A 13,368-nucleotide genomic window follows, 5' to 3' on the forward strand; every position below is an offset into this window, starting at 1 on the left:
TTCTGAATAAAGCTTCAGTTTGAATTCAGTCACCAATTGCTCCATCGAGTTTAGTACTTCTGTTGCCTTAGGAGTGACTTTGAGAGAATGGGATAATGATTGTAAAGTTGTCTGCATAACTAAATAATTTTATTCCCAGCTGGGTTAGTTGTGCACCTAATGACGACATGTAAACATTGAAAAGCAGTGGGGACAATGGTGACCCTTGCGGCACACCAGATGGATTGCTCCAGGTATCAGAGAGATCGTAATTAAAATGTACTTGGTAGGTGCGGGACATAAGGAAGCCTCGTAACCAGTCTAACACTTCTTCTCTGATACAAATTGCATCTAAGCATTGTAACAGTTTCCCATGGTCCAATCTAACTAGAACAGACAGACATGACATATAGGGTTGGGGATGCAGAACCCAAGGTGAGAGGAGTTAGGAGTCAAAAGCACTCACAAAGAGTTGGGCTTTTAACTGGGCCTTGAACACTGCCAGAGATGGAGCCCGCCGTAGGGATTCGGGTAGCTTGTTCCAAGCATACGGTGCAAAGCAGAAGGGACGGAGTCTGGAGTTGGCAGTTGAAGAGAAGGGCACAGATAAGTCCTACCATCTGAGCAGAACTCATGGGGGTGGGGGGATCATAAGGGGAGATAAGTGAAGAGAGATACTGAGAGGCAGCTGAGTGAGTGCATTGGTAGGTCAGTAAGAGGAGTTTGAATTGTATTCGGAAATGGATGGGAAGCCAATTAAATGATTTTAGGAAAGGGGTAACGTGAGTAAAACAGCTCTCCTGGAATACGAGTCGTGCAGCCAAATTCTGAATGGATTGGAAGGTATTGAGATGGTTAAGCAGAAGGCCTGAGTAGCAAGTTGCAATAGTCTAAGCGTGAGCTGATAAGGGTGTGGATAAGTGTTTTGGTAGTGTGTTCAAAGAGGAAGGGTTGGATTTTAGTAATATATAGAGGAAGAAGCTGCAGGTTTTAGCAATATGTTGTATCTGGGCAGTGAAAAAGAGAGAGGAGTCAAAGATGACCCCAAGATTACAAGCTCATCATCTATGTACGCTCAAACTGAAGCATCAGATTCTAGTTACATGTGTTTGGGGGAGGGGGTGACATGCCAGTGTAGGAATTAGTTGCAGTGTGTGGATTTTTTTTTTGTCTTGGGCCATAGAATGAAACTGCTATCACTCTACACTAGGAGATGGATTGAAGAATGCTAATGAGGTCCTGATGCCACACCAATGATTGTGATGTTCTAGGCAGTTGTCTAGTTTGTCAAATGGAATAACTAGCCTAGGGTTAATTTAACACATTTACAAAATTAATCTTTACTAATTCAATTGTAGTGGTCACAGGTTATATAAATAGTGTATGGCTTGAATCAAATGATATCTCAGCCAAGTGAGGGCCACTTCTCACTTTTCTACTCACCTTTGTGCAAGCTGGAAGGCTGACAATGTTCATTGTGCTGTAGCTAATCTGCAATTCTATGGTCTTGATTCCTTCCAAGACAGGAAATAAAAACCAAGACAACAGCTGGAACTGTCCAAAAGACAAACTTTATGCACATAGCTTAAGCCCTCATAACTTGACATGTTAAAGGTAGGTAAAGCTTGCTAAAATACAAATCTCTACTACACAAGTCATTAGCAAAAATACTGACATAAGAAACAGTGAATAATTTAAATTTGCACAGGGGCCCATGTTCAAGTAAATACAAGGAAAGAACTCTAGAAAGATAGGTAAAACAAAGCAAATCTAGATCATTTCATCATTTCCTTAGTTTATTAGAAAAATTTTCTTGTTAATTAGGATTATTCAAATAAGTTGAATTTTAGAGACAGCCCTGTACAGTCACTTTCTAATACCTGTCCTATAACTGTATACTTAATTTTCTAAACCAGCACTAAGCAGCCCAGAATGCTTGAGAAAAATACAAAATTATGCCCGTGAGGACAGGGCCTGCCTGTCCCTGCCAGCCTACTTTTCTGGTCATCCATAAGCACCAATGTCTGATGTATTAAAAAGCACTGAATGTAAGGAGTGCAGGATAGGCTCTTTCAGTGTCATATTTTTGTTTTTTTAAATGGATGCGTTTCATTTAACTATTTTAATTAAAAGATTTCAACAGGGCAACAAAAAATGTAGTGAATAAACCAGCCAATCCAAAGTCTTTGCTGCCTTATATAAGGCCCATACCCTTCTCCATACACAAGAACGTATGTCACACAAAGCCATGGACAGGAAAATAGCAAACACCAATTTTAAAAAAAAAAAATTAATGTTTTCTTTATATCCAGATACACTGATCGAGCTTACAATTCTAATGCTGAGAAAAGTCTTTGCTCTAAATATAGTGCAGGCTTGGTTCTTACTCTGCCATCAATATATACACCGAGGGCCGGATTCTATAAACGGCATGGTCATTGTCAGCTGCCTATAAAATGGCCGCCAGTAGCTTGTCAATCACTGTGCTGTTCATAGAATTTCAGCTTCGTAAAAGGTGGGTGGTGGAAATGTAGGCCAGGGTTTTAAAGGCCTACATTTCCGGCGCCTACCTTTTATGTGAATTGTAGCTACGGAGGCGCTTTACGACACCTGTCACTTCCGGCATTAGCCACGCCTACAGTGGTTAGGTGTCATAAAGCGCCTCTATAGTCATTATGCAGGCACTAATTTTCTAGGCGCTGGTAGATAACTACATTACAAAAAACCCAACCAATTTTAATAATTTTTAAATGCCGTTTTCCACTTAAGTTAGGCTCTAGTAGGGCGTCTACCTTAAGGCACCATATATAGAATATGAGCCTGATCCTTGCAGTTTCTTGCAAATTTACTCTCAAACATATTTGAAAGAAAGCTGGGGGGGGGGTGATATGGCTGAACCTAGGGGAAGGCTTTCTAGTAGCTGCCTAGGATTGCTGCTTTTAGGGATAGTTCCATTTTTTCAGAAGCAATGTGGTTACAAATATATGGCTCATGTTGAGAAGAAACTGGAAACAAGTACAAGGCATTAAGTAAAGGGGAGAATCAATATTCCATATTAATTTGCCTTCTGGTCTACAGCTGTTAGCTGTGGAATTAAGGTATTATACCACCATCTCAATGGAACGTTTCTGAATATTGTTCTCTGCATTCGGAAGAACTACCAATTCCAATCATAATCTCAGCATTAACCATAAATTAAACGAAGAAAAAGAAAAGTCACAAAAGTTACTTCACAAGCCATGAACAAACCTGCTGGTCACCTTTAAGCACGTATAAACCCTCGACTTTTTTTTGTTCAAGTAAACCTTGACTTTGTAAATGCAAAAAAGGAAATGCTACATAGCTGAAACTTCTTCAGGGCAGGACTGCTAGAAGAAGCAATAGAAAAGGACTGATGAGAACCTGTGGCAAGTGTTTTTCCAGTAACAGAAGGCAACACATTCAGAGCATGACCTCCATTCCCAAAGTCCCCTCTTGACATGCCAGGAAAATGAAGAACAGCTAGCTACTTAGGCTTTTAACATGGGAGATAACCTGGCTTCTCGCAGTTCCATCCCTCAGCTAGTCCTCATATTGTAAGACCTGGATTTCGGGGTAATATCTAGTTGAAATGTTCAACAATTGAGTCTTCCCACTTAAAAATGGTTTTCTACTTTTTTAATAAGAGAAAGTGATTTTATTAGATATCTATTTGGTCTGGTTTAAAAATGGTTTCTGATGATCTACAAACTTTTTATTTAAAACATTATATCTATCCATCTTAAAGTGGGTGAGTAATGATGCTTGGTCAAGAGAATTCAGGTTTTGTGAAATTACTCTGCATTATCATTGCTTCTTTGATGAAGAGAGGAAATTTCACATGAAGTCAGGCATGTTCAATTCAAAAATGCCTCTCAGTACACACTAAGGAGGTAATTTCTTAACAGGACATTTAGGTTAAATGTCCCAAAAGGAAAACAGGTGCCTATGTGCCTTTATAAAACAGGCCCCTCTGGTAGTACACATATGCTCTCACATGTTCCAAACATATGCATATTATGTATACATATGTGTATTTTATACAAGAGACATACATCTGTGCTTCTGAGATTAGGTGCAAATCCTGCAGTGTGCTTATCAATGTGAAATTTTATAGCAACTATTTTCAGTGAAAAATTACATCTCAGATGGATTTTCTGTAAATCAGTAAAAAAACATGCCTTCCAAAATATTGCCCCATTCCAAGTGAAGGATAAAAAAAGTGTGGACACTGACAGCAGTGTGTGAGATGGTCATATTTAACTCTCCATAATGACTTCTCTACAGGGAGTTTCCCTTTGGACAAAAAGGTTGCAGGCATACCAGCTCCGTAGATAAAATGAAAAGTCCTTATAAAGGTACATTTTATTCAACTTATGCTTTTGTAGACAACCATCAACAATTCTTAGCCAATTCTACCTTTTCTAAATGCAACTTTAAAGAGATCTGAGAGTGTGTGCCTCCCTCACAAAGGATAACCAAGACTCCTATTTAGACATATTCCTAGTTTTAATTTAATTAGCAGAATATTTCATTAGTGTGTTAGTGTAGACTCTAGTTACTGGACTGCTACTCTGCTTTTATGACATAAGATGGGGAGGTGGGGATGGGAGGAAGGATGGCCTCAATGTTCTCATCAAGAAAGATTGGGTGTGTGATCAGAGGACAGGTTTATTAATAAAATGCACACAGAGCTGCCCAAACGACAAAAAGTGGGGTCATAAGTATTAACTGCTGATGATACAGGATGGCAGAAAGATCACCTGCCTTTTCTCCCATACCATAACTACCGCAGGTCCCGCTTATTCACACAAGAAATATTACACACTGACATCACACATTCAGAGAGCAGTACAGAAATCACAAACACAGTGAGCAGGACACCCCCATAATACACACCCTTAGAGGGGCTAAGCACTAGCATGCGGTAACAGAGTAAAATAATTTGTGGTCTCACAGATTTAAAGGCAAGGCTATGCGGGATGGGAGAACATTTCCCTCTAGTCTGCACTCTGCATCACAACAAACACTGGACAAACTTGAGAGGAAAACAAAACATTAACCCTATTAAAAACTGTTTTTTATTTCAGGCTGCTTAGAGTTACCCTTGTTTTTGAGATTTCCTGCTTTATCAGTCTAGTCCCTAGAATGCACTGACCCAGGCTGAGTTTCAGGATCTCTCTTAATAAACATGTGATACTTGCATATGTAGGAGCTATGTGTATTCCTTAAGGATATTCTGAAAACCTGAGTAGAGAAGTGGCTTCTAAGGAACAGGCTGAATATTCACTTTGCCGTCTTAACTTTTCTCTTAGCAGAAACATGCTGCTTGGATATTTGCCAAGTGGCAGAGCAACCAGTCTTCTGCATTAGGAAGAAGGACATATGTTGCAAGAAAAGAAACAAAAAAAAGGAGAAAGCAGAAGAAAATTACTAGCCACCTAAAAACAAAACAATAAAACATCTCACAGCATCCTTCATAAGCTAGACAAAAACAGAACTAGAAAACATCGGGATGTCAGTACTGTTTTAAATTGTATATGGCAAAAAAGCAAACTCCTCTCTGCACTTTCTCCTAATCAATGGCACCCTCTGTTGGCAGCATATAAATTTACTTTTCATCTAAGGGTACCGATGATGTCCCAGAGAAGCAATTTTCACTTAGCTGGCATTTTAGAGAATCTTTCTTCAGTTCTGTGACTGGGCATTGACAACAAACCAGCAAATCTCATTTTATGCCATCTCTCTTGCTTTCTTATTGCAGCCCTAATCCTCAAAACTATTCTCCTATGTACGAGTACCTCTGTGCCTCTCCCAGCAATGGCTCTACTAAGACTTCACAGCCAAGTGCTGGCTTTTTAACTCCCAAATCTTCTAGCATTTCTAAATTGTTCAAAGCACTGTAGAATCTGTAGTTCCTGTAGGGACAGACCTGTTATAAACAGATGTGGACAACAATGTCCTAAAGTTTTAGAGCAGTACTATCTCCTCTCTTAGATTACAAATATAATTTGAACACAAAACTGCAGGTAAAGAAACAAAGCAGGTTTTCAACAAAACTAATCAAAAGATAAGAAGAGACTTATCACCTGTTATAGTTAAAAAATATATATATACATGGAGCTGAAAGGTTATGGATATTGTGATGGTCATGTGATTAACACAACATTTTCTTCCAAATTGCTACTTGAAGCCAGCTCTGTATTCATAATAAGAAAAGGCTGGTGATGGGGAAGGGAAAGGAAAATATTCCTTCTTCCTCTCCTAGAAAAGTGGATGCTATCTGGGAACTGAAAGTGAGCCCCTCCCTCCCTTAAAGAAATTATTTTTCTTTTGAATCAGACTAGTGCTTCTGTCTCCCTCATTTTAAACACCAAGGTAACACTATTTCTCTTAACAGAATCACACCTGCCTCTTAAGATATGATGTTTTACAGAGATCAGACAGATATAACACACAAAGCACCACGGCAGTCTCATTTTTTGACAAAACAAGCATGCAGTGGATTCTTCCACTGGCCAAATATGGTTCTTAAGAGTATAAGCGACCACTCACAGGCAGAGAGAATTTTCCAGAAGGATTACACCACTTGCTTCCTCCTTCAGTCATGTAGGGTACTGTTTCTCCTTGTACAGGAAAGCAACATTCACACACAGACACAGATAAGCTGTCCCATTTCTTTTCCACAGTCTGGGGTAAGGGAACAGCACATTCTTTGAGGTGGGATTTTAAATCTGAATATACAGTATTCTGTACAAATTACATTTCTCTCTGCCCTTTGCATATGAAAGTTCTGGGTATAAATCAAAGCCTGATGGTCTGAAGCAACGATGGTGATGTCTGCCAATTCTGGTCACATAATCTCACAGCAAGAATTCTGCTTCCGTGCCTAAAAGTGACGAATAGATAAGGAGTAACAAAAGCATCAAGACTTGAGTTTCATTAAGCAAGTTTTCAATAAAGCAATGCAACATTAAGTTAGTAGCTAGTCTGGCATTAAGACTATACACTGTCAAACTCACTTTGTGAAAAGGTAGCTCAGCACAAGACACAATGGCCCAGATTCACTAACCTGCTCGATCGGGCCCGACGAATTCAGAAACGAAAAATATGCAGATGGTGGCGATCAGAGGAATATCCTCATCTGCCTGCACGGATCGCTGTTGCGCGATCCGCACGCATGGGCAGACCATCTGTAGATGGTCTGTGCATGCCCATCCGAGACGCAACCTTTTTTATTTTTAAACTTAACATTTTTTTTGTTAGTTTTAGCTCTGCGAGCCCGTGGTTTTAACCCGCTTTAAACCCACGGGTTAAAATCACAGGCTCGCAGGGCGGGGAAGGGCAGGAAAACAGCGATGTGGCAGGAGAGATTTGGGGAAGGGTAGGAGAATGGCGTTGCGCCACGAGAGATTCAGGGAAGATCAAGGCAGAGAAGGGCAGCATTCGGGGCGAGGAGGCAGGAGAGATTGCAGGGACATTTTCAACTGGTCCCCAGCAGTCGTTTCTTCAGGTGATCGGCCAGCCCAGTCGGATCTGAAATTTGGTGTTGTGAATCGCGTCCCAGCCTACTTTGCATGCATTTCACCTCATTTGCATGCACGGATTCGAAGCGGATCGCAGGAGGGGCAAGTGAATCAGGTTGGAGGGAAATTTGATCATAAAGGGGTCGCAAACTGATCGGTACACGATCAGTTTGCTTTGTGAATCTAGCCCAATATATTTGATCTGGAGAGGTGAAAGGGACTGAAGTTCCAACTGTGTTTTTCTTAATAATGGCATTAGTGGGTAGTCTGCTAATAAATAGCTCATATTTATCTTGGGCTGGGTCACAATGACAACTGCTTGTAAGCAATGTGTGAGGGGTTAGACAAAAAAAAAAAAGGGTGGTGGTGTTTAAAGCACTTTTGTCAGTCCTGTAGGCAAGATGCCTTAGGTTTGTTAAATTCTCATTGCTACTGGATTATAGTTCAATAACTCACTGTCTTGTAGAAGGCTTTTGACTGTGTTCCCAGCAGTTCTGATTTGGACACCAAATCATCTAGTTTTTCACCTCGTTGTAACAAAGACTCCATAGTGTTGTGCTGTAAAAAAAGAAAAACAAAAAATTATATACATACGGTAGATATATTACAAAAATAGCTTCCCTTCCTTCCTTACTCAGACCCAGATACACTAAAGCCAGCGATCGTCGCTAAACCTGTTTTAACAGCTATAGCAACGATCGCATTTGCCGACCCGATGCAGAAATCTGCTCACTGCCTGGTTTTCTGCACAATCGCTCATTCCCCGATCCGACCATGCAAATAAGCTAATATAAAAATGCCATGTACATGTAGAGCGATTAATACTCTAACTTGGCTTCCCAATGCACTAAAAAAAGTGATTGCTTTTAGCGATCCAAAAAAGCGACTGGTCAAGACCAGTTATTTACCTAACCTTTAAAACTAAAAAAAATAAAAAATGTGCACAGATCCTGTGCATGTTACACATGTACAATATCTGTCCCATTAGAAAAAAAGTAACTCCCCCACCGATGACGGCCCTCCCCAATAAAGGCACCATGAACTGGCCCCCCTCTCGCTCCTATCTTTGTATCCTGTGATACAAGGTTCAGTCAAACCAATCAGGGCATTAGATTCCTCCCCCTTATATCATGTGATACAGAGGGAGAAGCCTAAGGCCCTGACTGGCTCATACGCCTAAGGCCTCTCCCAAGGGGCAGAGCCTTATGCATCTGAGCCAATCAGGGCCTTAAGCTCATCCCCATGCATCACATGATGCAACAGGGAGGGAAAGGTCTGCCATTTTGAAGCAGCGGGCCAACAAGCAGGACAGACTGAGTTTTCGTCCTATTCCAACATATCTAAAAAGGTACGGGGGGAAGGGGCTTCAGGGGATGGCGGGGGACCTCCGGTGCCAGGAGGGAGTGGGCATCCCTCCTGCCATATTGCTGTTGTTTTGGGTGGAGAGGGGTTCTGCATGGCAGCAGGAAGTGGGTATTCTTCCTGCTGTTTTCGCTGGCGGGGCGGGGTGATGGAATGGCCATACCTTCTACTGTTTTTTGCTAGTATAGGGGGGGGGTCTTCCCGGTGCCGCATTCATTGGTTCATGGGGGGAGGGGGGTTCTTTTTTATTGGGGTAGATATTGTGCATGTTTAACATGCACTGCATATGTGCCCATTAAAAAAATTAAAGAAAAAATAGCCCAAATGGCCGAGTAGCAGGAGCCTGCTTTCGGAGCTTCCCCTGTGTGAGAGTTGCTCTCAAAGCAGTCAATTGGACGGCAGAGTCGGAGATTACGACAAACATCCATGTGAATAATTTGCATGCAAACCTTTTAGTGCATCAGTAGCATTTTCTGAATTGGCCAAAAAAAATCAGATCAGTGCAGACCCACATGATCTTACTGATCCTCTTAGTGCGTCTAGCCCTCGGTAGATGAATTGAAAGGCAGAAAAAGGAAAGCAAAGTTACCTAATGAAACTTCTCAAAACTGTGCTCAGAACATTTCTAACAAAATGCTGCTCTAGTAACTGAGATTCGCTTTTAAAGAGGTGGTTTAATGACAATGCTCAAGAGAAAAGTTGAACTTCTAAGCCCTTGGATCCATAGGGGCTAGGACTACTGTAAGGGCAATAGTCCCTGTGCTTGGAAGGGTAGCAGGAGACTAGAGTCTCAGCTATTAACAATAGCAAAAATTACTATCCACAATTAGGGGTACACGAGTACCATGTTCTGGAGGCAGGGTCAGCTTAATCATTAGGAAAATCTATGCAGTCACCTAGGGCAGCAGCAAGCAAGCATATCAACAGATTCATGTGAAACAGCATAAAAGGGACAAGACTGTCCATGGAGAAACTGAATCTGCAGCAAAAGAAAGAAAAGGATTCCTATTAAAAAAGAGCCTACTGTACAACTCTGAAATAACTACTGAAACGGCTTTTTTAGGGTCAGATCTTTCAGAGCACCTTGAACAAACTGATGGCAAGTCTAGATCATTCTGAAAAAAGACCCAAGAAAGGGAAATGATGTCACTAGTCAGGGTGGATGGCTAAGCTTTTTGCACTGCATGTCTCCCCGATAGACTGTGATCCAGCCACATTCTAAAACACTACAGAGACAATCTGAGGCCGAATCACAGTTATTGGATACTAGGGTCCACTTTGGTGGTTAGCGCCCAAGAAAAGGATCCGGGTGTCATAGCAGACAATACAATAAAATCTTCCACCCAATGTGCAGCGGCGGCCAAAAAAAGCAAACAGGATGCTAGGAATTATTAAAAAAGGGATGGTTAACAAGATTAAGAATGTTATAATGCCCCTGTTATCTCTCCATGGTGTGACCTCAGCTGAAGTACTGCGTTCAGCTCTGGTCTCCTTATCTCAAGCAAGATATAGCAGCACTAGAAAAGGTTCTAAGAACAGCAACTAAGATGATAAAAGGGATGGAACTCCGAGCAGCAGGTGGAAGATGCTGCTTGCGCCAGCAAATATTTAGAGAGGTATGTGGGATGGTGGAGATGAGGAGAGGCGCTGGCGTTCCGCCAAGATGATGCCCAGGGCAGTCCACCACTGCTCCTTGCCTCCTCCCCTTGCTGTATCTCCAACACGTGCACACACTTCTCTCCTATGGCACCTCCTAGACTGCCCTTCTCCTTCAAGCACACATATAGACATGCAGCTTCCCCTCTCCCTAGTCATCCCCCAATTTTTCTCCACTCTTTCTCCTGCACTTTTCAACACAACTGGAAGAGGATGAAAGCAGCTAAATCCTCCTCCTTTTGCTCCAACCACAGAATCTGAACTGGAGAGCTCTATGCTGTCCTGTCTGATCAAATTCTGCACTTAAGAGCCAGTGTAATAAAGGATGCTGCAGCCTGCATGCAGCTGCTCTCCTCTAACACGTTTGCTGAAAAGTGCAGGAGAGGAAGGGGAGTGAGGAAAGATGGAGGCTAAGCTGTGGGGTGTGTGTGCCAGGAAACTGAGGGGGCTGGGAAGAGAACTAATAAGTGTGTGGATATAGCTGGAGGAGGGGAGCAGCAGCAACATTGCCAACTGACACTGCCTGCTTGATTCCTGCAATACAGTTTCCCCCAGATATAAATATGCTGGAGGCAGAGAATACTACCAAATCCCATGACTGCACCACTCCTTTTACCAGTGATGCCAGTGTTCTCTGTCTCTGTTTACTGCTAAGGAGGCAAAATCCCTCATCTGCACTGGTCTAGCAGGATAAGAAAACTATTCTAATCATTTCAATTACCAAACAGGGAAAATAAACCAGCCAAGAATGTAACTCATGTCTGTAACTCATGTCACCAACTATCCAGGCTCAGACTCCAGCATAACCTCTGCTATATTATCTTGCTGTCAATTTGTAGAAACTATGGGGACATATATTAACAACATGTCTCAGATCATAGCTGTCACCTCCCCCCCCTTCAAGAAGCTCTGCACATCAATATAGACTACTGAGTTTATTTTTATCTCATTCATAATAGTGATCTATATGAGAAATGGAGAAATCCAATGAAGTGTAAAACAGCTATTTCATCTTGTAAACACAGAACTTGTGGACAGTACACAAAGACTCCAACTTTACAAAAACGATTATATTGCGAAAAGGAATAAAGTGACCACATTTTTATGAAGGAAGGGGAGGTGATATTAGTGCCTTACCAGAATAATCTTGGTTTCATCTAATTCAGCTTGTACTTTACTCATAGGGTCAGCGTCTTGTGGATTCTGGGAATGAAGAATAATAAATAATCCATGAAAATAGAAAAAGGAGGTGCAGAATATAGTACTGCACATTGAAAAGTCTATAGTTAAAAAAAAAAAAATTGGGAAGCCAAAAACTCATTTAGGTCTCCCTTAACCTCCTAAAAGGATAACTCCAGACAGATGTATCCAAACTGTAAATAGGAGGGCCCCCTTTATCAAGCTACACTAGAGGTTTATAGTGCAAACTGGTGCGGTAAATGCTCCAATGATCATAGAATTCTTATGAGCATTGGAACACTTAACTCGCTGACTCACACAAATAAAAAAACAAAACTAGCGCAGCTTGATAAAAAAGGGGGGAAGACTGTAAATTTACAATACCCTAGGATTTCTGTAGCAGGACAGAAATAGTTGCTGTCTTCATCTCTTTCCACGTCACATGAACATTCTGATTCTCTGCCTTCAATAACATGTCTCCACCCCATGAAGGCAGAGGTCAGACTCTCAGCTGCCACCAGTCCTGAATATCCAATCAATCTGGTTTTCTTTTACATAAAGATTATGTTTTATTTTAGATAATAGAATGAAACCTTCTACATTAATAAACTACACCATTTTAACTCTTGGAAGTCCAGGAATTGGTTCCACATAGTTTGATTGTGGACCTTCTGCCTAATGTACAGTGGCGGCCAAAAAAGCAAACATGATGCTAGGAATTATTAAAAAAGGGATGGTTAACAAACTAAGAATGTTTAATGCCTCTGTATTGTTCCATGGTGCAACTTCACCTGGAGTATTGCGTTCAATTCTGGTCTCATTATCTCAAGATATAGCGGCACTAGAAAAGGTTCAAAGAAGAGTGACCAAGATGATAAAGGGGATGGAACTCTTCTCGTATGAGAGACTAAAAAGGTTAGGGCTCTTCAGTTTGGAAAAAGAGACAGCTGAGGGGAGATATGATTGAAGTCTACAAAGCGGGTACAAGTGGATCGATTTTTCACTTTGTCAAAAATTACAAAGACTAGAGGACACTCTATGAAGTTACAGGGAAATACTTTTAAAATCAATAGGAGGAAATATTTTTTCACTCAGAATAGTTAACCTCTGTTCCCTTTCTCCTCCTATACCCCTTATCCCAGGGCAAGCATCTTTCTTTATTTTTCTCTCCATTTGTGGATTTAACATCTTTCCCACTCTTCTCTCATTTCTCTCTCTCTCCTTCAGCTCCCCTGTCCCAGCATCTCTCTCTTTTCCTCCCTCCTTGACTTCAGCCTCTCCCACTGTCTCTTAAAACCTCAACATTCCCCACTGCCTTATCTAATCTCTCTCTTGTCTCCAGGCCATCTCCTTCCTTGCCTGCCCTGTAGTAAATTCCAAACAAGAATCCTGGCTACTGTTCACATCCAGTACTTATAACCGCACTCACATGATTGTCAGCAACACAGATCACACATATTAGGTACAGGGATTTTTAGATTGCTACTCAGGTAGAATAACCCAGACTGGCTACTAATCCTCATTGATCCCAATTGGTGACTTCCTTTCCTGGCATGGAAAAGATTTCTGGACGATATTTTTTGTATTTGGACATCAACAGTAGAGCGATTATTTGAATTTTTGGAATGGTTGAATCAACAGGAGCCCT

At 41.3% G+C, this 13,368-nt stretch overlaps 1 protein-coding gene across 2 annotated transcripts in view; it reads right to left on the minus strand.

Moving 5' to 3' along the window:
- Positions 1-1,528: 1,528 nt before the first annotated feature.
- YKT6 (YKT6 v-SNARE homolog) overlaps positions 1,529-13,368 on the minus strand; it is a 46,918-nt gene continuing 35,078 nt past the window's right edge. For both annotated transcript variants that reach the window (XM_033948274.1, XM_033948276.1), the window contains exons 6-8: positions 11,679-11,744; positions 7,980-8,081; positions 1,529-6,886 (exon numbers count right to left, since the gene is read on the minus strand). In XM_033948274.1, coding sequence (XP_033804165.1) covers positions 6,851-6,886; positions 7,980-8,081; positions 11,679-11,744 — 204 coding nt within the window. In that variant the 3' untranslated portion in view covers positions 1,529-6,850. The remainder of the gene's footprint in view (positions 6,887-7,979; positions 8,082-11,678; positions 11,745-13,368) is intronic.

Source organism: Geotrypetes seraphini, chromosome 6 (assembly GCF_902459505.1).
Source record: "Geotrypetes seraphini chromosome 6, aGeoSer1.1, whole genome shotgun sequence".
Taxonomy (NCBI): domain Eukaryota; kingdom Metazoa; phylum Chordata; class Amphibia; order Gymnophiona; family Dermophiidae; genus Geotrypetes; species Geotrypetes seraphini.